Source organism: Megascapheus bottae, chromosome 34 (assembly GCF_031878675.1).
Source record: "Megascapheus bottae isolate mThoBot1 chromosome 34, mThoBot2.hap1, whole genome shotgun sequence".
NCBI lineage: Eukaryota > Metazoa > Chordata > Mammalia > Rodentia > Geomyidae > Megascapheus > Megascapheus bottae.
In genome coordinates, this window is record NC_143542.1 from 3,048,154 (window position 1) to 3,073,621 (window position 25,468).

Below are 25,468 nucleotides of genomic sequence, written 5' to 3' on the forward strand. Positions count from 1 at the left end.
GCCTGTGCTAGTAGTGGTTGTAGCCCTTGGCAGAGTGGGAGCCGCCAGACACCCCAGGCCGGTGCTGTGTGCAGGGTGGCCGTGTGGACATCAGGGCCAGCATCTTTCTCGGCCTCTAGAACCAGTGCAGGTGCGCCACTGGTGAGGGCTATCCTGGGGGACAAAATGCTATTTGTGATTTGACTTGTATTGCCAGGCCTGCCTGAGTGTAGAGAAGAGAGCTGGCTGTGCCCCAGGAAGAGACAGGGCAAGTGGAGTATCTAGAAAAATGCCTCCAAGCACCTGAAGCAGGGACTAGGATGTGGGGGGAAGGGCATTTGGGGGGCCATGGAAACTATGGATTTGGAACAACCCCGCCCCTCCACTCTGCAAGCAAGCAGAGTACTATTTGATCCTACATGATACAGGTTTTTCTCACATCTTATCAGGAGACGTTGTACTCTTGTATTTCTCCTAGGGGACATCCAAGGCCGGTAGGCATCAGGCAACATGCTTAAGAATTCAGGGTTGCTGGTGATGGTTGTGATGCTCATTTATATGGAAGGGGGATTGGAAAGCACAAATCGACAGTCTGCAAGATCTTAGCAGTTCTGCAGCCATTCTCATGGAAAGGTCAACCTAAGACAACAGATGTCAAAAGAATAATAATTCTAACACACTGATGGCAACTGCCTATGAGTATAGTATTTTTTTATTGGTCATGGGACTTGAACTCTGGACCTGGGCATTGTCCCTGAGTTCTTCAACTCAAGGCTAGCGTTCTACTCCATAAACCATGGGGCCACTTATAGTTTTCTGGTGGTTACTTGGAGATAAGAGTCTCATGGACTTTAGTGCCTGGGCTGTCTTTGAACTGTTATCCTCAGCTCTCAGCCACCTTAATAGTTTAGGATTACAGGCGTGAGCCAGTGGCGCTCAGCAATTATTTTTTTATAACCTGATACGTGATACTTGTAGTTCTTTTTCTCTAGACATTCATAGGCTAATATTGTGCTGTAAGGCTAAACTGGTACAAGTGAAACTTCCAAGTATTTAGAGAGAGATTAGTGTGTGTGTATATGTGTGTGTTGTTGTTTCAGATAAACTCATCCATGCTTTGAAACCAACAACTGCAGAGCCAAGGACTCATTCATCAGATATTTGTATATAGAAAGTAAAATCATAGGTCTCCCAAAGGCGATGGAGAAAGAAAAGAAGAAAGCAGACAAGAAAGGAGATAAGTCAACCCGTTCTCCCTCCTCTCTCTCTGATTATCCAGACTTATTCAAGCAAGATGGCAGCGCTGTTAAACAAGAGCTGCCCTCAGCTGGTGCCAGCCTGCCATTGGAAGTGCCATCTACCCCATCAATCCTTAAAAGAGAATCACAAAGTATTCCTGAGCCTGAAGATACCACTCAGTTCGAAGAGCCTGTGCTAACCAAGCTCATAGTGGAAAGGTAACTCATGAAGAGGATATGGAGGGAAGGTCAGGTTAGTGCTGGGCTTGAACTCAGGGCCTGGGCACTGCCCCTGAGCTTTTTTGCTCAAGGCTGGCATTCTATCACTTGAGCCACAGCTCCACTTCCAGGTTTGTTTTGGATTGTTTTGGTGGATAATTGGAGATGGAAGTCTCATAGACTTTCCTGCCTAACCTGGATTTGAGCCATAATCGTAGGCTCTCAGCCTCTTGAGTAGCTAGAATTACAGGCATGAGCCACTATCACTTGGCTCATATTTATAGTTTTTAACTCCTTAGTGGACATTTAACATCAGATCTCAGCCCAGCATTAGCCCTGGACAATGATCCTCCTTCCTCTACCCCACCTAACCAGGAATTGAAAATGTGTACCACCACAGATGGCTTGCGTTTTGAGATTGGGTCTAAAGTATTGGCCCTGGTTGGCCTTAAACTGTCTATGCCTCCTCTATAACTAAGGTTACAGGTATGCACTATGATGTCTTGTCCTATTTTCTGACTGTAGATCTCAATCCTCTGTCAACCTAGGCTTGTTTACGGCACTCATTAATTTGGACTTTCTTTGTAGGTTCGAAGGGGAGCAAGTTCGAGGGCTGTATGAAGGAGAAGGCTTTGCCCAGTTTCAAGGTGGCGCCACCTACTGTGTAAGTTGTGGGCAAAACCTGCAGGGCTGGGCTAGGGGCTCTTTCAGAGTTTTAGATTTGCCAGTCTTCAGGAAGTGCATTGATGGGGTCTTCAGAAGGAATTGGAAGTACCTCATGCTGAGTTTATAGGTTACAGACTGATTACATATATAAAAGAAAAGCTATTGGAGACTGCTTCTGCCACCCTCTCCCATTTTGTTGTCCCAACCACAGGACCATCACTAAAGTGAGAATAGTCATTCCTCATTATGAGGGATTTGTTTCAGGATGCCCACAAAATAACAAGACTTTCAAGCATGCAAGTAACCTTCCTAAAATAATTTGAGGAGGACTGGGAGTTTGGCCTAGTGGTAGAGTGCTTGACTAGCATGCACCAAGACCCGGGTTCGATTCCTGGGTACCACATACATAGAAAAAAGCCAGAAATGGTGCTGTGGCTCAAGTGGTAGAGCGCTAGCCTTGAGAAAGTCCAAGGACAGTGCTCAGGTCCTGAGTTCAAGGCACAGGACTGGCAAAAATAATAATAATTTAATGAGCCAGGTACTGGTGGCTCACGCCTGTAATCCTAACTACTCAGAAGGCGGAGATCTAAAGATCAATATATTTTTGTGCATGTATGTCCTAATGCTTGAACTCAGGACCTGGGTGCTGTCCCTAAGCCTGTACGAGTGCTTTACCACTTGAGCCATAGACCCCAGACTTTGTAGCCAGTTGGCGTTCTGAGTAGTTACAGGTATGAGCTACAGGCATCTGGCTCATGAATCAATATTTTTACATAGTCATGTTAATTTCCCAGAAATTATTTTACTTGTAACTCTTTCTCTATTGATATGTGGGAGAGGAAGCCACAGACAATGTGGCATTCGTGGACCTCTCCTGGGATCCCTCTGTGATCAGGAAAGGTCACTGAGCAGCGGCTCTTAGAGCAGGGCTCTCACTGGGGCAGATGACAGACAGGGTGACAAAGTTACAGGGCTCAGCTCTGAGACTGAACTGTGAACTGCTTCAGGTGCTAAAATCGACCACTCTGGCTAGGCTCAGGCCTGACATCCCTGCTGGTTCAAAATCAACCCAGGCATAGAAGTTCAGGAGATTCTTATCTCCAATTAACCAGCAAAAAGCTGAAGGTGGAAGTGTAGCTTAAAAGGTAAAACACTAGCCTTGAGTGCCTAGGACACACACACACACACACACACACTCTCTCTCTCACACACACACACACACACACACACTTTCTCCCCCTCTGTTCTAAGAGCTCGCCGTCTTGTTTGTTTTGAAGGGAATGTTCTCGGAAGGCCTCATGCATGGCCATGGGACGTACATTTGGGCTGATGGAGTGAAGTATGAGGTAAAGCAAAGAAAGAGTTCTAAGCTGGGAATGTGAAGTTTATGTGTTTGTGTATTGTTGTTGTTGATTGTGGGGCTTGAACTCAGAGCCTGGACACCGTCTCCGAGCTTTTTTCGCTCAAGGCTAACATTCTAACATTTGCACCACAGCACCTCTTCAGATTTTAAATTGGAGATGAGAATCTCACGGGGTGGGGAATGTGGCCTAGTGGTAGAGTGCTTGCCTAGCATTCATGAAGCCCTGGGTTCCATTCCTTAGTATCACATCCACAGAAAAAAAGACAGAAATGACTCTGTGGCTCAAGTGCTAGAGTACTAGCCTTGAGCAAAAGAAGCTCAGAGGGCCGAGAGTTTGGCCTAGTGGTTAAAGTGCTTGCCTAGCATGCATGAAGACCCGGGTTTGATTCCTCAGTACCACATACATAGAAAAAAGCCAGAAGTGGTGCTGAAGCTCAAGTGGTAGAGCTCTAGCCTTGAGAAAGTCCAAGGACAGTGCTCAGGCCCTGAGCTCAAGCCCAGGACTGGCAAAAAAAAAAAGAAGAAGCTCAGAAATTGTACTTAGGCCCTGAGTTCAAGCCCCAGGACTGGCAAAGAGGAGGAGGAGGAGGAGGAACATACTCTTTTTCACAAAAGCATTGAGTCAAAAAATGCATACAACCAAAGGAACAGAGTACAGGGTGGCCAGAAATGACCATTTCTTTCCTTGGTTGTTACTAGTGGTGTATGTGGTGTGTGTATAAAGTACACATACACATGTTTAATTCTTTTCACACACAAATAGTTGGTTGTGTATTGTCTTGTAAGCCTTTATCGATGAGCTGTCTCCCTCGATCCAGCTCTGTTTTCTCTGGTCACTGGCATTGCATTCTGGGTCTCTGGGAAACCATGTGAGTTGCCAGGCTGAGGGAATGTGTATTTTTGAACTGGTTGCTGGGAACAGATTTATTTTCTCAGTGGCTGCCACTCCTACCCCTGAAGCACAGGAGTGCTGCAGTGCTGGTGTGGAAATCTCTATATGTATTCATAGCGTCATGCACTTTTAAATGGCAATGGGGCATTTGAAATGCATGCTCCTGGCACCGTTGTTGGTTGTTTTTTTTTTTTTTTTGCCAGTCCTGGGCTTGAACTCAGGGCCTGACCACTGTCCTTAGACTTTCTCTATCACTTGAGCCACAGCACCACTTCCAGCTTTTTTTTTTCTATGTATGTAGTGCCAAGGAATTGAACCTGGGTCTTGCCTGGCAATACTACCAAAGAAGCCCTTTTGCTTTACTGTCTGTAGAAACAACCAGGAGTCAAAGGATGTGGAGGGGGTCCCTTCTTGCAGGCATAGAGACCTGCCTCCGCCCAGGCAGGAGGCTCTGTGTGTAGAACCAGCTCCCAGAAGCATCTTCAAGCCAGGCACCAGTGTTCACACTTACAGACATAGCCACTCAGAAAAATGAGATCAAAGGATCATGGTTCAAAGCCAACCTAGGCAGGAAAGTTTATGAGACTTTTTTTTACTCCAGTCCTTGGACTTGAACTCAGGGCCTGGGCACTATACATGAATTTTCTCAAGGCTAGCACCCTACCACTTGAGCCACACTATTGCTTCAAGTATTTTCTGTGTATGTGGTATCAAAGAATTGAACCCAGGGTTTTATACATGCTAGGCAAGCACTCTCCCACTAGGCCACACTCCCAGCCCCCATGAGATTCTTATCTCCAAATAACTATTAAAAAGTGGAGCTGTGGTTCAAGTGTTAGGGTGCCAACCTTGAGCAAAAAAGCTTAGAGCCCAGGCTCTAAGTTCAAATCCTAGTACCTGCACGAAAAACCAAAGATCCGCCCTTAGGCAGATGGAACCAGGTGACCAGATATCCATTTCCCTCTGCCAATTGGCAGTCAGCTCAGATTCCTGGAATCTGTGGTGGAGTGTTGCTTGGTGCGTGTGTGTGGCCCTAGGTTCAATCCCCAGTGCATGTGCATGAGTACACGCACGCGCATGTGTGAGTGTGTGTGTGTGTGTGTGTACACATAAGTGTGTGCACACATGCACACATGGGAAGAGATCCCATTGTTCCTGGATCCTAGCCATGTCATGGACCCCAGACAACTTGGGCCTCTGCAGAGCCAGCCTTCAGAAGGCTGCCAGCCACCAGGTCTGCATGTTTGTGATGAAGCACGGGGGGGGGGGAAAGACGGGTTCCATGCTACACGCGTATATGCGTGGAGTCACGCTGCGGCTGGTCCTGCACATGTGCCAGAGTGAACAGACATTGCCCTGCATTCTTATTCTGGGCCTGTGTCTGCACACAACTTCCTGATGTTTTCATCAGCTCAGTGGAGGGGTGGGGAGAGAGGACAGAAGGAAAGACAGGGTCAGGGGCTGAGGGGAGAGGGCAGAGGAGGGGAGCGGGACAGGGCTTGTCCAGGTGCCTCACCAACGGCCGCCATTCCTCAGGGGGACTTCGTGAAGAACATTCCCATGAACCACGGCGTGTACACGTGGCTGGACGGCAGCACATATGAAGGCGAGGTGCTCAACAGCATCAGAAACGGATTCGGCATCTTCAAGTTCAGCAAGAAACCCATATCCTACATGGGCTACTGGTGTGACGGCAAGAAGCACGGCAAGGTATGGGAGGCAGCTGGGGGCAGAGCCCGATAGGGCACACAGTACACACACACGGCAGGAAGATGGGACATACAGACACAGCAGATTCCAAGTACCGGGGGAATACACACACACACACACACACACACACACACACACGGCTCTACAGTTGATGAATTTCTTTGGTGGTGCTGGGGATTTGAGCTCCAGTCCTTGTACATAAACAAGTAAGCACTGTACACTTGAGCCAAGAGCACTGTTCCCCTCTAGGTTTTAGTGGATGGATTTTTTTTTCATGTACCCTACCACTGAGCCTAATTCCTAGCTGGTTGCTTTAGTTCATTTTCCAAAGGCTCTCTTGCTTTTGCCTAGGCCTACTTTAGACTGTGGTCCTCCTGCCTCAGCCTCAGAATTGATATTATAAATAGGCGTGAAACTCTATGCCTGGATAAAATTGTTTTGAAAGCATATGATTGTGAGGTATTAAGTCCATGCATGTTGTTATACACCTTTTACCCACAAACATTCTCGGCACCCCCATTTAAAACCCCACTCAATAGGCAGGTTTTTTTTTCTTTTTTCTTTTTTTTTTTTGCCAGTGGTGAGGCTTGAACTCAGGCCCTGAGCACTGTCCTTGGGCTTTCTCAAAGCTAGAACTCTACCACTTGAGCCACAGCACCACTTGCAGCTTTTTCTATGTATGTGGTACCGGGGAATTGAACTTCGGTCTTCATGCATGCTAGGCAAGCACTCCACCACTAGGCCATGCTCCGTCTTCATCTACGTGAATTCTATTACACGAGACTTTATACCTATCTACTTTTACTTTGTATCATGTCTGTTGAGGCTCATTCGTATTTTACTGTATCAGTACTCCATTCTTTTTACAGCCAACAACTACTCCCTTGTAATCATTTGCCTGTTACCAGCACCGCTTATCTGCTGATAGACATTACTTGGGCTGTTAGGACTGCCGCTGCTGTGGATGTGGGTGCCAGCATGTGAGGACTGGTCCTCAGGCCTCTGGGTCATGTGGCAACTGCATCATTTCACACAGCAGCAGTGGACGCCATTGTGGGCACCATTTGTACCAAGAGTCTTGTGTTTCTGTCTAGGATGATAAACAGGAGTTGTTTTTTGAGATTCTTAACTTTGTGTTTTTAGAAAATAAGGAAAGAAAGAACCTACTAGTTTAATCCATACTGGCCAGGCATGAACAGATTGGAACATGTGCAAGACAGGAGCTTAATCTCAATATCTGCTGGTCCTCTACCACCTGAGCCTTGCCTCCAACCTCAACAGATATTTTTTCACCAATGAGGTGGCTTGAACTCAAGGCATGGACACTATCGTGAGCTCTTTTGCTCAAGGCTAGCACTTGGAGCCACAGAACCACTTCCAGTTTTCTGTTGGCTAATTGGAGATAAGAGTATCACAGATTTTTTTCTTGCAAGGCTGGCTTCCAACCTCAATCTTCAGACCTTAGCCTATGAGTAGCTAGGAGTACTGACTGGAGCCACCAGTGCTTAGCCGACTATTGAGTTGAATGCAGTGAATGCCCTCATTCTGTGCCTGAACGTGGCACCTTGTCAAGTTTAAATGTGAAATTCCCCCACAGCCCCAGCTGTTTTGGTTCTATTTGGAGGGAAACTAGGAGGTGGAGCCTAGGCGAGAATCTGGGGGTGTGTCCTTGAGGGTTTCCTCCCCTCCACTTCCTGGCCACCAGGAGGTAAGCAGTATCTGCCTCATTCTTCTGACCATCATATTCTGCGTCCTCCCTGAGTCCTTGTGAGCCCCTCAAGCAAGTCCTTCATCCTTCACTTGTCCCCAGCAGGGATTTCTACCCCAGTAATGAAAGGTCTGAGTGAAAAAGAAATAATGGTTTACAACCCTCTTCTTCTGTGCAGTGGGGCTTAAACTCTGGGCCTGGGCACCGTCCCTGAGCTCTTCAGCTCAAGGCTAGCGTTCTACCACTTGAGAGTCACGATCTCACTTCCAGTTTTCCGGTGGTTAATTGGAGATAAGAGTCTCATGGACTTTTGTGCCCCGGCTGGCTTTGAACCGTGATCTTCACATCTCAGCCTCCTGCCTAGCTAGGATTGCAGGTGTGAACCACTGGCATCCAGCACACGTATGCTTTTATTTTTTTTTTTACACGTATGCTTTTAAAGCTGTCAGTTTTTGTTTTGTTTTGATCGTTACATGTAGTACATCTATGTTATGTGACTTGATTTTTTTTTTCTAATGACATGATTTGTTTCAGGGGACCATTTATTACAATCAAGAAGGCAGCTCGTGGTATGAGGGAGACTGGGTGCACAACGTGAAGAAGGGCTGGGGTATCCGACGGTGAGTGTGCCAGCACTGGGCTGTGACTGGGGGCTATGACCGGGGACTGGGACAGGATGTGACTGGGGGCTATGACCGGGGACAGGACGGGATATTGAATCACTCCTATAGAATCTCCACTGATAAAAATACTGTACAGAGAAACTGGAGTACCATTTTATTTTATTTCATTTTATTGTTGCTCACAGGGCTAGAACCCTGGGCCTGGGCACTGACCTTGAGATCTTTTGCTCAAGGCTAGCATTCTACCACTTAGACCCACAGTGCCACTTCCTGCTTTTTGTGGTTAACTGGAGATAGGAGTCTCACAGGGACTTTTCTGCTTCAGATCTCAGCCTCCTGAGTAGTTAGGATTACAGGTGTGAGCCACCATTTTAATCTATCAGTCTTTATTACAGTTAGAAACTGTCTTTCATTATTCTTTATATCTGGCATACATCTCCATCATCAACTGTTTCTTGAACAATAACACATTTGCCTGATTTTAGATTAAGCTAAGTCAAAGGTTTTTGGTTTTTTGTTTTGTATTCATTTGGGGGTTTTTGGTACCAGTGCTGGAGCTTGAGCTCAGGGCCTGTGTGCTATCACTGGCTTTTGTGCTCAAAGCTAGCACACTTGAGCCACAGCTCCACTTCCACTTTTGTGGTTCATTGGGTTAAGACTCTCTCAAACTTTTCTTGCCCGGGCTGACTTTGAACCTCGATCCTCCTGAGTAGCTAGGATTACAGGTGTGAGCCACCAGCACCCAGCGAGTCCGAATTATTTCTTAATTTACAGCGTCTTTCTCTATAGCTGGGGCTGGTCTTGTGCTTGCTATGCTTGTCAGGCTGGCCTGGAGCCCCTATCTTAGCCTCCCATGTGCTGGGGTCTCCAGGTTGTGTGCTGTGTTGCCAACCATGCCTCATTGGGTTTTTTTTTGTTGTTGTTTTTGTTTTGTCCCAGTTACAAATCTGGAAACATCTATGAAGGCCAGTGGGATGACAACCTCCGGCACGGGGAGGGAAGAATGAGATGGCTGACTACCAACGAGGAGTACATGGGCCACTGGGACAGGGGGGTGCAGGTAGGCACTGCCACGCCACTCTCATCCTTAGAGGCTACCCGTTAGGTTATTTCCTTGGGTGAGCATTGGAAGTTTGAGTTATCCGCGGAGTGGATTCATTCCTATTTATTGGCATAGGGCTGTTGACAGCACTCCCTGCTGTCCATCCTCGCGGTGTCTCTCAAGTCTCTAGGCCATGTTCTCTTTCTCTCCCAACACAAGCAATCTGTGTTCCCGCTCTGTGAGCCTTGCTCTGTAGAGCTTTAGCGATTCCGTGACTGCGCCACAAAGCCAGCCACGGGTGTTAGACTTCCTCTGACGTGTTCCGGGTTCCACTGTGGCTCTTTGTTGTTACTTTCCGGGTGTATGGCATTGGTTTTTAATTCGCTTTTCCTTTTCTAGATTTGTGAAAGTGGACACTGTATTGGCTTAAGACAGTTTTTTTTCTTTGCTTTGCTTCCCCCACTGCTGGGGGTGCAACCCAGGGCCTTGCATGGGCTACTGGGTGCTCTGTACTTAGCTGCATGGAGCCACACAGCACACGTCCTTCTGTCACTGGTGCCTGTCACTGACCTTAATGACTTCAAGCTCATCTGTGTTACAGTACACATCAGAATTCCCTTCCTTTTTAGGGCTGAATAATATTCCATCACATAGGCAGACTCCATTTTGTCCACTCATCCAGCAGATGCGTATATAGCTTCTAATAGTAATTACCAACAGCCAGGTCTAAATTTACACTATCTTTGACTATGAGAGTGTGTGTGTGTGTGTGTGTGTGTGTGTTGGTATTGAGGCCTTTAGGGCCTTGTGTATTGCTGAGTTGTTTATTTCTTTTGCTGAAAGCTAGCACTCTACCACTTGAGCCACAGCTCCAATTTTGGCTTTTTGGTGGTTAATTGGGGATAAGAATCTCACAGACTTTCCTGCCTTAGCTGGCTTTGGACCGAGCTCCTCAGATCCGACTCCTGAGTAGCTAGGATTACAGGTGTGACCCACCAGCACCAGCCTGTCTTTGACCTTGACATGCAACCTGTAAGGGCAGGTGCTGTTTCCATCCTATTGCTGAAGGACCTAAAATGGTTGAAATAAGTTACCTCAGGTCAAGAGACTGGTTCACAAAATTTCCTGCCTTTGCTACTGTGATTTCCGTGGATTCAGGGAAGAGGAGGACATGGATTGAGCCTTCCTGACGGCAGTGTGCTCTCTCTTTAGAATGGCTTTGGAAAATACACGTGGTTTCAAAAGAGAATCCCCTGCTCCCAGTACACCATGAGGAACGAGTACATCGGGGAGTTCCTGGACGGGTGCCGCCATGGACAGGGGAAGTTTTTCTACGCCAGCGGAGCCGTTTTCGAGGGCGAGTGGATTTGCAATAAGAAGCATGGCCCAGTGAGTGAGAGTTATGGTGACGCTGCCCTAGGCATTTGGCAGCAGACAACATGTTCTTAACCTGTTTTCTATTTCCTGGATATTTAGAAGTTATTTGATTAGTGTGCTTTGGGGTATGGTTAGGTCATATTAAGACAGACAGTCTGACTTTTGTTGTTTTTGATGGTCCTGGGGCTAGAACTCAGGGCCTGGGTGCTGTTCCTGAGCTTTTTCTCTCAAGGCTAGCGCTCAACCACTTGAGCCACAGAACCACTTCTGGAGATAGTCTCATGGATTTTCCTGTCCAGGCTGGCTTTGAACTGTGATCCTCAGATCTCATCCTCGTGAGTAGTTAGGATTTATAGGCGTGAGCTACCAGGACCCCGATGGAGTAGGCGAGGAAGCACCATGTGGGTTTCAGGGTTGGTTGGAGTCAGTGACTCAGTGATGGTATATTTCTCTCTCGTCTAGCCATGACAGCTTCACACTGGCATTGCCCCTTTCCCAAGATTGCAAGGTATCCGCTGGCACTCCAGACTTCACATCCACATATCCCACTAAGCAGAAAAGAAGGAACTCTTCTCTGGGAATGAAGCAGCTCCGCCTGTTGAGCTGGTTTTGACCCTGTTGTGTGATATGTGCGTTTCTGGTTACTTTGCCAGAAGTGCTTCAAGTTGGGCTGAGATGATGAGGTAGACGCACAGAAGGAGGGTGGAAAAGAGGAGGAAGAGGCAGAGGTGGAGGTGGAGACGAAATCTGAAAGCTTGATTCTCTATGGACGAGGAGCTCCGAATCCTCAAGAAAGCAATACACAAACTAGGCACTAATGGCTTGTGCTTGTAATCCTAGCTACTTAAGAGGCTGAGAGGACCTGGGTTTGAAGCCAACCTGGACAAGAAAGGAAATGAGATTTTTCTCTTCAGTAAAGCACCTAAAAAAGTTAAAAAAATAAAATAAAAGAGCTCAGTGCCCATGGCTTATGCCTATAATCCTAGCTACTCAGAAGGCCCAGATCTGAGACTCATGGTTCAAAGCCAGCCATGCACAAAAGTCCATGAGACTCTTATCTCTAATTAACCATGAGAAAACCAAGTGGTTCTGTGGGCCCGTCACAGGGTAGAATGCTAGCCTTGGGCTGAAGAGCTCAGGGACAGCACCCAGGCTTATGGTTTAAGAGAGAGAGACAGAGACACAGAAACAAGTAGAGCTGTGGCTCAAAGTGGTAAAGCACTAACCTTGAGTCAAAAAGGCTCAAGGACAGCACCCAGGCCAACAAAAATAAAGAAAGCAAGGGAACTTTCTCCAAACACAGGAGCATTTTCTCCACCTGCAGGGCAGACTGACTCTGAAGAACGGCCATATGTTCGAAGGTCTGTTTTCCAACGACCACCTCACACAGATCCCAGATTTGAAGAGTGAATTCACGCCTTACTTGGAGCCGTCCTCCCAGGAAGCCGTGGACAGCAAGGTGCCGGGCACCTCCTCCAATACAGGTTGCTACAGGGAGCCCAAAAACATTTCCACCACCACCTCCCGCCATGACTGTTCCTCTGCTGTCCCTCATTTGCTAGAGCTAACCAAAAACGTGGATGACAAAGGCAGATCTTCCGTGTTAGGATCGGGCATTGAACTGGAGCTCACGTTGTTACTGAATATGTACCCTGAGGAGGCCAAGGCTGAAGAGAAGCTCCAGGTGAGAACCTTCTAGAGTTTTCCATGTACATCTCAGGCACACACCCCCCCACACACACTGACAACAAGCCCCCAGGCTTGGGAAAGCAGTCAGGATTACTGTCTTGCGTTATTTTCTCTGCCTACTTTCCAACATGCCACTTCTATGAGGCTGCCCTTGAGAGCGAGTGTCCTGGACAAGACAGACAGACAGACAGACAGACAGATAGTTCTGGGTGTTTCCGTGCCCTGTTCTGCAGACATGGACTGCTATGCACTGGTAGGACCTAGGGCAAACGCCCAACCCCCTCTCCATTCACAGCCCCCAAAACTCAGTGGGGTTGTGGGGCCCTTGTGGGTACACTGTCTAGGGCTGGCTATGGAGCAGAGTGGACTCTGTGCTGAGATGTGCCTTTGCCCCGCGGGTTCGGGGACTCTCTACCCCACCACCCTGGTGTGAGGCCCTCTTTGAATCTCTACAATGTAAAAGCATGCACTCTACCCACTAGGCCTTAGGTTCAATTCTTTGGTATCACATACACAAAAAAAAGCCAGAAGTGCTGCTGTGGCGCAAGTGGTAGAGTGCTAGCCTTTAAAAGCTCAAGAGTAATAACTAAGCCCTGAGTTCAAGCTCCACAACCCGCAAAAAAAAAAAAACAAACAAAAAAGGTTGCACAGTACATTATTTACCTCTCCCCATCTCTCTACAGTGGTTTTGGTTTGTTTGTGTACTAGTCCTGGGGCTAGAAATCAGGGCCTGGGCATTGTCCCGAGCTTCTTTTTGTCCAAGATTAATGCTCTACCATTTGAGCCACAGCATTTGCAGCCTTTTGGCTGCTCATTGGAGATAAACTCAAGCTGGCTTTCAACCACAGCCCTCAGATCTCAGCCTCCAAGGTAGTTAGGATTTCAGCTGTGAGCCTCCCACCTGGCTTCCCTACAGTTTAATATGAATATTATACAGAACATTCACTTAGCGTTCCATATCAGGACATGTAGGTATTAAAAGTTCTATGTCTCACCAGGCGCTGTGGCTCATGCCTGTAATCCTAGCTATTTAGGATCACAGTTCAAGGCCAGCCCAGGCAGGAAAGTCTGTGAGACTCTTCTGTCTAATGAAATAAGAAAACCAGAAGTGGCACCGTGGCTCCAAGTGGTAGAGCGCTAGCCTTGAGCAAAAGAGCTCAGGGATAGTGCTCAGATCCAGAGTTCAAGTAGCCCCACGACTGACCCCCCAAATTCTATATTTCAACATACAATCATATAGGCTTTTACAAAAAGAATCCAACTACATGACCCAAATTGAGAGAATTTTGCAATTGCACTTTTGAGACGTCCCCTACACACTTAGGACGACTAAGGAGTAGTTTACAGTGTGGCCAGGTGGCAATCATTTTTACTTTTCATCCTGAAATGCCTTGAGAGTTAGAAATGGCCTATCTCCATCTGCTTCCCTGCTGGGCTCCCTCTCCTGGCAGCCACAGAAGCTCCTGCTGGGGGGGGCTGGGGAGGCGTGCCCTGTGTAGTGGGGGCCACGCTGCCTTCCTGTCCTCGTGTACTTTAGATCTGAGAGCACCCCTGCCTGCTTCCTTCCAGGTGGAATATGCCATCTTAAGAAACATTACGGAGTTAAGAAGAATCTATTACTTCTACAGCAGCCTGGGATGGGACCACTCACTAGATAACACTTTCCTGATGACAAAGCTCCGCTTCTGGAGATTTCTAAAGGACTGCAAGTTCCATCACCACAATATCACGATTGCTGAGATGGACAGGGTCTTAAGCAGTGAGTCTGCCAGGCCACCACCTTGCCAGTCTTCCATCATGCCACCTGCCACACGGCGCCTAAAGGCCAAGAGCAGGGGGAAGGAGGGGGGAGGCCAGGAGGAGAGAGGCAGGCAGGGAGGAGGGCGGAGGGGAGCGACAGAAGCCAGTGCAGGCCTGGGCTCTGTGGCAGAGGTGGCTTATCCTGCACTCTAGAGATGATGGAAAACTAGTGGGTCTGGAGCACAAAGCCTCACTATTTCCTCCCAGCCCCTGGCAGCAAGGTCTGCCTGCCTGGCTCTGTAGGGAGCAGCGCTGACTGTCAAGGGAAAGCAGGGATGCCCAGGAAGAGCCACAGGTGGGACTGGATTTCAGATTACAAAGTGAGAAAATCAACAGCCTTAAAGGTTTTACTCCTTGAAGCTGAATTCTGGAAAACTGAACTACCTGACCTCCAATTCCCTACTTTTAAGAAACCAAGATAGGCCAAACCTCAGGAATCTTAGCTACTCAGGAGGCTGAGCTCTGAGGATCTCAGTTCAAAGTCAGCCTGGGCATGAATGTCTGTGAGACTCTTATCTCCAGTTAACCACCGGAGAAACCAGAAGTGGCACTGTGGCTCAAGGGGTAGGGTGGTAGCTTTGAGCTGAAGAGCTTGGGAACAGTGCCCAGGCCCAGAGTTCAAGTCCCACGACCGACCAAAAAGACAAAAAAATTAACCACCAGAAAACCAGAAGTTATGCTGTGGTTCAAAGTAGTAGAGTACTCGCTTTGAGTGAAAATGCTCAGGGACAGCATCATTCAAGCCCTGAGTTCAAGCCCCAGGACTGACACATTAAAAAAAAGAAGAAGAAAAAAAAAAAGGAAAAAAAATCTAAAATCTTCTTAGAATTACTATTAAGAAAACTGTTGCTTTAGGGCTGGGAGTTTGGCCTAGTGGTAGTGTGCTTGCCTAGCATTCATGAAGACCCAGGTTCAATTCCTCGGTACCACATACATAGAAAAAAGCCGGAAGTGGTGCTGAGGCTCAAGTGGTAGAGCTCTAGCCTTGAGAAAGTCCAAGGACAGTGCTCAGGCCCTGAGCTCAAGCCCAGGACTGGCAAAAAAAAAAAAAAAAAAAAAAAAAAAGAAGAAGAAAAAGAAAAAGAAAAGAAAACTGTTGCTTTGAAAAGTGAAGACAAAGAATCTTAAGTGTCTTGTAAAATAAGGAGGCAGGCCAGGTGGTTCCTACTGGAACCCCAGCACTCAGGAGGCTGAAGCAGGAAGACGGAGAGTTCGAGGCCAGCCTGTGCTTACACAGGGAGAGCTTGTCTCAAAACCCCTGGGGAAGGTGGCATGGCTCATCAATAGAGTGCTTGTTTAGCACTTTCAAGGCCCTGAGTTCCATCTCAGCACTTCCAAAAAGTAAACATTGTAAAAGAAGAAGAAGACAGAGGCCCAGCCTCAGCTCCTGGGTATCCTGTTAGTTGTGTTGCCAAGAAAACATAGTCTTGGGACCCTCACAAATGAAAATGTTTTGTATCCTTTCCATCTTTGTTTATTGCAGTCAACAACAGCATCCCCGTGGAAGAGATTCACTCTCCTTTCAGAACAATTCTTCTGAGAAACTTTTTGAGTTACCTCCTGCAGCTGGCATACCACATTCATCACAAAGAATTCCAGTAAGTGCCTCTTTGTATTCTTCTGAGCTGTGGCCGGAACTTGGCTCACTGCAGTTGTCCTCAGTCCTCTATGGGCCATCCATTGTCCCCACACCCCACACAGGAGTCTCTGGGAGTGAGACACTGCCACGAAGGGGCATAGCCCCTGAAATAACCCCTGGAAATGCGCAATCAGTACCCAGATAGCTTTCTTCTGGAATGGCCACTGTTGTCAAGCTTAATGCAAAAGTGCTATCGGTCAGTCCTTTTGAAAAGAACTTTTTTGTTTTCTTTTTTTGGTGCCAGTCCTGGGGCTTGAACTGAGGGCCTGGGCACTGTCTCTGAGCTTCTTTTACTCAAGGCTAGTGGTATATCACTTGAGCCATAGCATCACTTCTGGCTTTTTTCTGGCATTACAAGGCCCCCAGTTCCTGCCCCAGCACCAACAAACAAGCTGGTGTGTGCATCCTCATCAGTTGCCTCTTGTCTTTGCTTGTGGACTTTGGGGATTGCGGTGGTGGGGTGCTACCCTTCTCATCATGACCCATGATATTCTCCCCCCGCTCAAGATCGAGGAGGCCAGGCAGGATTCCCCTCCGTGGGCCCATGTGTCCTTTCCATCCACCACTGGGTAGCAGACAGTGGGGTGCACACTTACAAAGCGGGGTGACGTGGGCCTCCCGAGGGAGCTGTCACTACATTATTTTCTGTCACAGAAACAGAAGCCCATCCCTGTCTCTGTGCTTTACCAAACTGATGACTGAGAACATTCGCCCCAACGCCTGCCGGGTAAGAGGTAAGTAGAGGAAGAGGTCTGGAGTCACTGTCACCTGAATAATTCCAAATCATTTCTTCACCGCTCTGTCGTCAGGAAACTTATTCAGTGAGCAGCAGCGGACGCTCTACTCCATGAATTACATCGATAAGTGCTGGGAGATTTACATGGCTTACTGCAGACCAAACAGAGCTCAGCCCCACGAGCTCACAATGAAGATGAGGTACTTCCTCTGGATGCTGAATGTGAGCTCCACATCACTTGGGGTTGATAATGGCTTTGTATTTTCATTTGACTCAAGGATCCATTGAGCACCCACAGGTCTTTTCCCAACAGTGCACGTTTCCCAGCTCCATTCCTTCCAGAATGGGGGTGGGGGGGCAGTGGGTTCAGGGACTTGTCCCATCATCCTCCTCTTCTGCAAAGAGGGGTGGCTGTGGCTTGGGGATGGCCGAAGCCTCGGTGGCTTAGTCTCTAGAGAGTAATTTGGGGCTGCATGCCCCTGGACTTCCTGTGTCCCCACTGCTTTCCAGTCTGTGCAGCTATATGGCGTCCATCTGCAGGCCGTCCATCTACCCACGGTCCTAGCATTGGAAACAGGACTCAAAAGGGATCACGATGGGAGTTCCAGGAGGCTTTGCAATATGAGCAGCTCTTAAGATACTGATGCTCTGAAAAGGTTCTGTTCACACTAAAATAGATGTTTGCTTGGTGGCTCACGCCTGTAATCCTAGCTACTTAGGAAGCTGAGATTTGCAGATCACAGCTCAAAGCCAGACTGGAAAGTCCATGCGATACCACACACACACACACTAGAATGCCTGTTTATTACTATAGGTAGTTAACAATTAGCTGGGACTTTTTTCTTCTTTCACAGGACTTCAGGATGATAAATAAAGAAATGACAGCAACCAAGTTTATGCTCGTAATTGCTGAGGACAACCCCTTTGTGCATGATGGAATTGACAGCAACTTTGAATTTGAGGTGTGTACAGCTGTAGCACCACGCACGGGTCGAGACTCAGTTCAGGGAGGCAACAGGAAACACATTCAATTGACAGTCTCCTGACCCCAAATCCCTACATCCCTAGGCAGATAAATACACTCTGGTATAAAGATGTTTAAGACACCAGAGGCTGATTTTGGCTATTTCCAGGAAATGCTTGTAGACCACTTCCTGCTAGAAGGAAGCAGGCCTCCCATGCTTCCTTTCCTTCTTTTTTCCTTGCAGTTGGTTTTCCTGGAATTTTTCGAAGCTCTCTTGTGCTTTGCGCTCAATTATATTCCTGACCAAGTGACTGAGTCCTGTTTAAACCTGCCTGGCACTGATTTTCTTAGAAAGAAACATGGGAGCGTTTACACGATAATAAACCAGGTAAGCACGTGGAGGGCTAATGAATAGTTATGTGGAAGAGTGACATTTGCCTTGATTTATCTGGGGTCGTATCCACTCCAGGAAAACCCAGTAAGACTTAAGAAAAGTGGATGATGGCATTTCACCTTTGGAAAGGTATATATGGGTTTCTTGTTGTTTTAAGCTAGGGTTAAAAATATATTACTTGCTCATGGCTCAGGGGGGAGGTATATTGACTGAGCACATTAGCAAAGCCGGCGTGCCTCACTGTCAGATGTCACATTCCCTGTTCTGCAGGTTGAGAGGTGAGGGATGACCTTTTTTTCTGGTAATCCTTAGGTACAGAGTATCATATGGCAAGAGATGGAGCATGCCTGTAGACTGTGATCTCTCGCCCGCTTTTTTGTGTGCATGTGTGTTATTGGGGTTTGAACTCGGGGCCCTGTGCCTGTTAGGTAGATGCTTTTCCAATTGAGCCATGCTCCTAGCTCTGTTTTGCACTGGTCATTTTCGAGATAGGGTCTCATGCTTGGCCCACATTCTGCCTATTTTATGTGTCTTGTTGTATCTGGGGTGACACGCATGCATCAGTGTGCCCAGCTTCTTCCACTGAGATGGGATCTAGCAGACTGTGTTTTTTGCCCAGGACTAGTTTACATCCTCCGAAAACCAGGATCCAAAATAAACATTTTCTTGCCTTTAAGTTGATTTATCATGGATGTTTAACTTTTTTTTTCTGCAAGTAGAGGAAAGTTTATTGGGATATGCTCCCAGGCAAACCCCCTGGACGGGTGTTTAACTTTTTATAACCCTGGTCCAGGAATTGATTCTCCCCATCCTTTCTAGAAATGTCATGGCCCAACCTTGTCATTGCTCCCTTCTGCCTGGTTGGTGGGTATGGACTGAGGCCCCCAGAGATCTGTCATTTCAGCAGTGAAGCCATCCTGTCACTTGGTCCCAGCAATGTCTCGTGCTCTTGCCACTGAGGGACGCTGAGGTAGAATGGTTTCCTTTAGGAAACCTTGCCACATTCAAGGGAAGAGAAATATCCCAGAAGCTCAACAATAGAAGACCTCAGAGAGAGAGAGAGAGAGATCCGCACTAAAACACAATGTAACCACGCTGGTTAAGATCATCTCTGTTGTTGTGTGCACATACACTTGTCAAGGGATCCTTGACAAGATCACCAGCAGATTTCTTACCAGAAACTTTTGGAGGCCAGAAGATAATGGACCTTCATATTTTAATATTCAAAAGACTTAAAGAACTAAAAAAATCCCACATCCAACAACGCTGAAAGGAGAAGTTAAGACATCCACAGATAAACAGAGGTAAGGGAGTAAGTAACCATGCGAATGGGAGCCTACACTACAAGTAATCGTGAAGGCCTGCAGGGAGAATGTAATGACAATGTACAGGTTAGCCAAGGTCATTATCAGCAGATTGGTAATTAGTCAAAATTAGCCTATATGCTGTGGTCAGTAACGTCTTCTGAGAGACGGGGGTATAGATAAGCCGAGGCTACATGCTGAGCAGGTACAAGACTCTGGGTTTGATCCTGAGCAGCATGAAAAAAGTAATAACTTTTTTCTGGGTGGGGCTGGGCATGTGGCCTAGTGATAAAGTGCTTGCCTGGTTCAATTCCTCAGTACCACATACCAGAATTGATGCTGTGGCTCAAGTGGTAGAACTCTACCTTTGAGAAAGCCCAAGGCCCTGAGTTCAAGCCCCAGGACTGGCAAAAAAATTTTTTTCTGGGTGCCAGTGGCTCATTCCTGTAATCCTAACTACTCAAAAGCTAAGATCTGAGCATTGGGGTTTGAAGCCAGCCCAGGCCAGGACCATCTGTGAAACTCTTCCCTTCACTAAACTACCAAAAACCTGGAAGTGGAGCTATGGCTGAAGTGGTAGAATGCTAGGCTTGAGCAAAGAAACTCAGAGATAGTGCCCAGTCCATGAGTTCAAGCCCCAGGACTGGCGTGCGTGTGTGCACACACACACACACACACACACACACACACACACACACACACACGGAAACACCAACCACCACCAACAAAACACCTTTCATTGAAGGACACTGTCCACTTACAGTATGTGACAGAATTTACAAACCATGTGTTTGGTAAGTAGCTAATAGACAGGATGTGTATGACTCAGTGGTAAAAAATAGAAAAAGCAAATCAATTTAATAGAGTAGGCAAAGAGCTACCAATATTAGGGAAATAAAAATCAAAACCACAGTAAAACAAGATTGCCGCTAAAAACCCAGAATACCAAGCGCTGTAAGCATGCGCCTTGTCAGTGGGAATGGAAAATGGAGAACAGCAACTCAGCAGCTGGATAGATTTACCTAAAAGTGGGGCCTCGCAGCCTCACTCACAATAGCTAAACCATGGACGCATGACAGTCATGGACTGCTGAATGGACAAGCAGAACGTATCTACATGCAATGGAATACTGTTCCAGGGAGGAATTCGACAGGTGTTAGAACCTGGATGCGCCATGCTCACCTGGCTCCCTCACCTTCAGGCCCGAGGCGAGGCTGGAGCTTCATGGGAAGCTGCTTATCTCATGGCAGCCAGGACGCAGGGCGAGACAGGGGGACCCCCATGCTTACTTCCTCCTGCTTCAAATGCTGAGTCCATGGACGGATGACCCCACTGACCAGACCAGAGCCCTTGTAATCCAGTCTCCTGTGGGTGACTGGGCGCCAGCCTTCCTCACAGGGAAAGCGTGGGGGAGGGAGGGAGGCAGGGGAGCTTTTCAGACTGTGGCTTCACAGGTGCATCCATAGGCCTACAATGTGCTAATGATGCTAATTCCCAGCCAGTGACACCTCGTTAAAGACGGGAATCTCCATTGTCCTTGTTCAGAAGGCTCGCAGGAGCACCAGTACCGTCATGAGCCACGAGTCCGACATCACACGCCTCAGCAGCAAGTCTTCTTCAAGCAAGTTGGCCGTCCTGCCGGCTGTCAAAGCCAAAAGGTCCGAGGTCTGTGTCCCAGACGGGGCGGTGGGCCACAGGCTGTGGGGGTGCCCACACTTCTGGGCATTTCAGAGGGATCAGCTCAGCTGAGGCCCCAGTGCCTGTATGGATACTGAGGGGCTTCTTGATGCTGGGGGAGGGAGGAAGGGAAAAAGGGAGGGAGGGGAGGTGGGAGAGAGGGTGAGACGGAGGGGAGGAGGGCACTGGACTGGGTGTAGACCAACATGACCTGTCAGGGAATTCCTGGAACTCTAGGTCAGAGGTGAGGGTAACTTAGGCTGAGGAGGGGTGAGGGCTAAGGGGTTCTGGAGATGTGGGAGATAGTGGGGAGGCTGGTGTGGGGTGGGGGTGGCTGAGGTGTTGGGCTTGAATTACTGAAGGAGTCAGTGGCTGTTTACACAGGAGTGTAGGGGTAAGGATGGGATCCGGGGGCCAGATGAAGGGGTTCATTCTGGATATGATTCCTGTTCCGGTAAATGTCAACATGGTAATAGCCAGTGTCCAGGCTGGGAACAAGTGTGTAATTGGAGGGTGACTTCAGGTGAAGATGGGAAAAGCCAGTCTTGGAAGCCATGCCTAGGATTCCTGATTGCTTTCCCCTGTCCCAGGGAAGACGCTTCTCTCTCTCTGGGGCTTGGAGAGAGGCAGTAATTCTGCTGTTCACCCTCTTCAATGAGAGGACACATCTCAATGTTATTCAGGATAAGAATCATCAAATTAGTGGAGTCTGGTGACGCAATCTTATAAGAGGACAAGGCGGGGATCTCGAGTGTAAAGCGAGCCTGGGCTGCACAGTCAGACAGCGTCTCTAAAGTGAAACACACAACTGAGCCAAATTAGCAGAAAGGCTGGCTTCATTCATACCTAGAGAGATCTCCACTCAATGAGAGTCAAAGAATGACCTCTTTAATTATTCTCTCTCTCTCTCTCTCTGGTAGTTTATTGGAGATAAGAATCTCACACTTCACTGCCTGGGCTGGTTTTGAACTGCAATCCTCAGATCTCAGTCTCCTGAGTAGCTAGGATGACAGGCCTGAGCCACTGGTGTCCCTAGGTAACTAGCTTTAACCAACAATGACACAGAAGTAATAATGTTCTGCTTTATGATTTTTTTTAAAATGTAACAGCACAGGATCAAGAAGTCTATGAGTGCAGACAAAAGTTCCAAAATGAATCTGAAACCCACAGGCAAGGAGCTGATGTTTATGCCTCAGCATGGTGAGTATTAAAGCCTCAATATGTCTGTTGCAGAGCAGGCTGTGTACGTGTGGACACGCGGCTCCGGCTTTGGGTTCTCTGGGATCTGTACTAATCACTCTGCTCGCAGGGCACCCACACGTCATCCTTAGCCAGCATCTGTCTCAGGACTCTTGTTTTATTTTCATTTTCTTTGGTGGTACTGGGGATTGAACTCAGGCTCTCATGCTTGCTAGCTAAGCATTCTACCATCCCCAGACTTTTTGCTTTATTTTTGAGATAGGCCAACTGGGCTCACCTAGACAGTGATCCTCCTATTTATGCCGCCCTCATGGTTGGAATTGTAGGTGTGCCCTACCCACATGGGCCCCTCTGTCTGGTTTTACGAGGCCTTCCAAGTTAAAAACAACAGAAAACACCCCATTCTTCACCTCAGTCTCCCCCAGACAGCACCCTGCTTCTTTCTTCCCAGGGAACACCTCTGGCCTTGCTTTTCCCAGTCACTGCTAGCAAGTGTGAGGTCTGCCCAGTATCACCCAAAAAACAAATTTAAGGAAGCAGTAATGTGAGAATTAGTATTAGATTATTATTTTTTAAAAAAGCCAACCTTAACAGCATCAAATAACAAAATCAGCATAACCAAGTTATGAAAATAAATATATACCACATACCTGGCGAGAGTCATTACTGTAGTAATATAGATTATTTAATTATTTAATTTTGTCAGTTGTGGGACTTGAACTCTAGGCCTGGGCATTATCCCTGAGCTCTTCAGCTCAAGGCCACTGCCCTATCCCTTGAGCCACAGTGCCACTTCCAGTTTTCTGATGGTTCATTGGAGATAAGAGTCTCAGGTTCTTTAGTGCCTGGGCTGGCTTTGAACCTCGATCCTCAGATCTCAACCTCATGAGTAGCTAGGATGACAGGCGTGAGTCACTATGCCCAGAGAGATAATTTATAGATTTAATTCCAACTACCAGCTAATTCCACTTCCAACAGTTTTAGCAATTGAACAAAATGATCCCAGTGTTCATTTGGAGAATCAACCATATATAACCGAGCTTTTTTTTTTTTTTTTTTTCAAATAGGGGGTTTTAGGTTTTTGCTTGAGGCCAGCCTTGGACTATTATCCTCTTACCTAGCTCCTCTTGTAGCTCAGATTACAAGCACGCACCACCTTGCCTGACTTATTGGTAAGGGCTGGCTGGCCTTGAACCACAATCCTTCCAATCTCTACTTCCTAAGAAACTGGGATTACAGGCATGGGCCCCATGCCTGCTCCAAACCTGTGTTCTTTCTGGTAGAACTTGCATAAAATCCCTCCCAGACTGGGCCAGCAGACCCAGTTGAAACAAATTTTCTGAAATCTTCATTCCAGAAACCATAATATTTATACTATTTAGGGAACAAGAAGAGAACAGGCTGGAGGCAACTCAAAGGCAGTGAGGACGGGCCCTGATCCACTGCAGGCCCGCTGGTTCCATGTGATCTCTGATGCCTCTGGCAGGGCCCTCGGTCCTCAGAGCCCACTGACCCGAGGCAGGCTCAGGCCTCTAACCTTTTCTTCCAGAGAAACAGGAGAAAAGCCGGGGCGAGCAGGAGAAGGTGAACGTGTGGATTAGCAGGCTGTACATGTTCTTCGTGAACAGGCTCTTCCACGCCTACAAGTGCGAGGAAGTCATCAAGGAGAAATTGAAGGAAAAGCAGCTTCAAGATGCCATGCTGGCCCAGCAGAGGAAGGCAGAGGAGGCGGAGCTGGAAGCCAGGTGTGCCAGCCCAGTCCCCCTCCTCTTGTGACCCCAGGCATCTGGCTTGTAGTGCAGGCACACAGCGTTGTCTGCATGCCTGGGATACTCAGAGAGATGGAGGAACCATTTGGCCTTGCATTTGCCAGAATCTTGGTAACTTATGGTCATGGGTGCCTCTGGGCTCGTTTGATCCTTGGTCCCTGACACCGGGACTTCTCAGGATCATGGAATATCTGGAAGAACAAATCTCCTTATTTTTTGGGTAGTGCCAAGATTGAACACAGTGCCTCATGCTGTCTTGTAAGCGGAGCAAACCCATGGCCCTGGGTGTCAGCAGGGGTGTGGTGGGAGGGAAGTAGGGAAGGCATCTGAGGTTTTCGGCCTTGAGGGACTTGCACACTCTCCCCCCCATCCCTCCACCCCAGGCAGACCATGAGACTGCGCTGTGGTCCCATGGAATCACACCGATCTCCCCCAAGGGGAAGATGGGGGCGGCGGGGATCAGAGCCACAGCGTGCAGAAAGCAGCCCACTGAGGATTACAGGCATGGGTGGGCTTTGCAATGTGACAGCCATGCCACACAGCAGGGCAATGCGGGGCGGGGGGGAAGCAGGCGAAACGCTCAAGACAAACACAGCTAACCTGTGGCTTGGGCTTCCAGACTTATCACCTTAAGGAAGGAGGAGACTAAGGAGTCCTCCACTGAGATGGCAGAGGAGAGGGAGCTGGTGGAACCGCTGCCCGTGCTCCCGCTGCTCCTGCTCGGCTCTCCCAAGGAGGACAGGGCCATGTCCCAAGCCAGCAGGATGAGCCGGAACAAGAAGAAGAAGAAATAGAGGCAGCAGAAGCCACGCAGGGACCCACTCTACACAGCAAAGCTTGGGTTCCCAAGCCCTCCACCTGACCTGCTGTGTCCAGCCTCCCTCCATGCCGCCATGGACGCAAGGCCTGCCCAGGGACAGACTGTGCGTGCATGCGTGCGTGCGTGCCCATGAACGTGCATTAAACTCCGCCTTGACAGCTACAAGCCTGTGCTGACTCAGGTGGAAGAGGAGGGAGGTGCTCATGTTTCCACACATGCCTCTGCACACTGCCCACACGGCAGATGGCGCCACTGCACTCTGGGGCTCTGTGGGTCTTGGTAGGTTAGGTTTGAATTCAGGGCCTCTTGCTTGCCAGGCAGGTGCTCTATTACCAAGCCATGCCTCTGCCCTTTGTGCTTTATTTTCCAAATACCATCTTGAGATAACAGCCCAGGCTGGCTTGGTCCCCAGTCCGTGTATGCTTTCTTCATGGATGCTGTCCCTGAGCTCTTCAGCTCAAGGCTACCACCCTACCCTCGAGCCAAGCCCCACTTCGCATTTTCTAGAGGTTAACTGGAGATGAGTCTCAGGTCCTTTTGTGCCCGAGCTGGCTTTGAACCTTGATCCTAAAATCTCAGCCTCCTAAGTAGCTAGGATTACAGGCGTGAGCCACCACACCGGCTCACACCCTGCCTTCTTATTGGTTGAGGCAGATCTT

At 48.1% G+C, this 25,468-nt stretch overlaps 1 protein-coding gene across 1 annotated transcript; it reads left to right on the forward strand.

The window, feature by feature from the left end:
* Rsph10b (radial spoke head 10 homolog B) lies at positions 1–25,179 on the forward strand. The gene is made up of 19 exons (XM_090324065.1): positions 1–130; positions 1,080–1,436; positions 2,025–2,100; positions 3,380–3,448; positions 5,894–6,067; positions 8,310–8,395; positions 9,338–9,458; positions 10,653–10,829; positions 12,142–12,501; positions 14,076–14,265; positions 15,790–15,904; positions 16,600–16,679; positions 16,755–16,903; positions 17,536–17,643; positions 17,890–18,033; positions 20,889–21,008; positions 22,130–22,220; positions 23,770–23,965; positions 24,609–25,179. The coding sequence occupies exons 2-19, from the start codon at positions 1,180–1,182 to the stop codon at positions 24,781–24,783; spliced, it is 2,688 nt and encodes an 895-aa protein (XP_090180191.1). The 5' UTR covers positions 1–130; positions 1,080–1,179; the 3' UTR covers positions 24,784–25,179.
* The last annotated feature ends 289 nt before the right edge of the window (positions 25,180–25,468 follow it).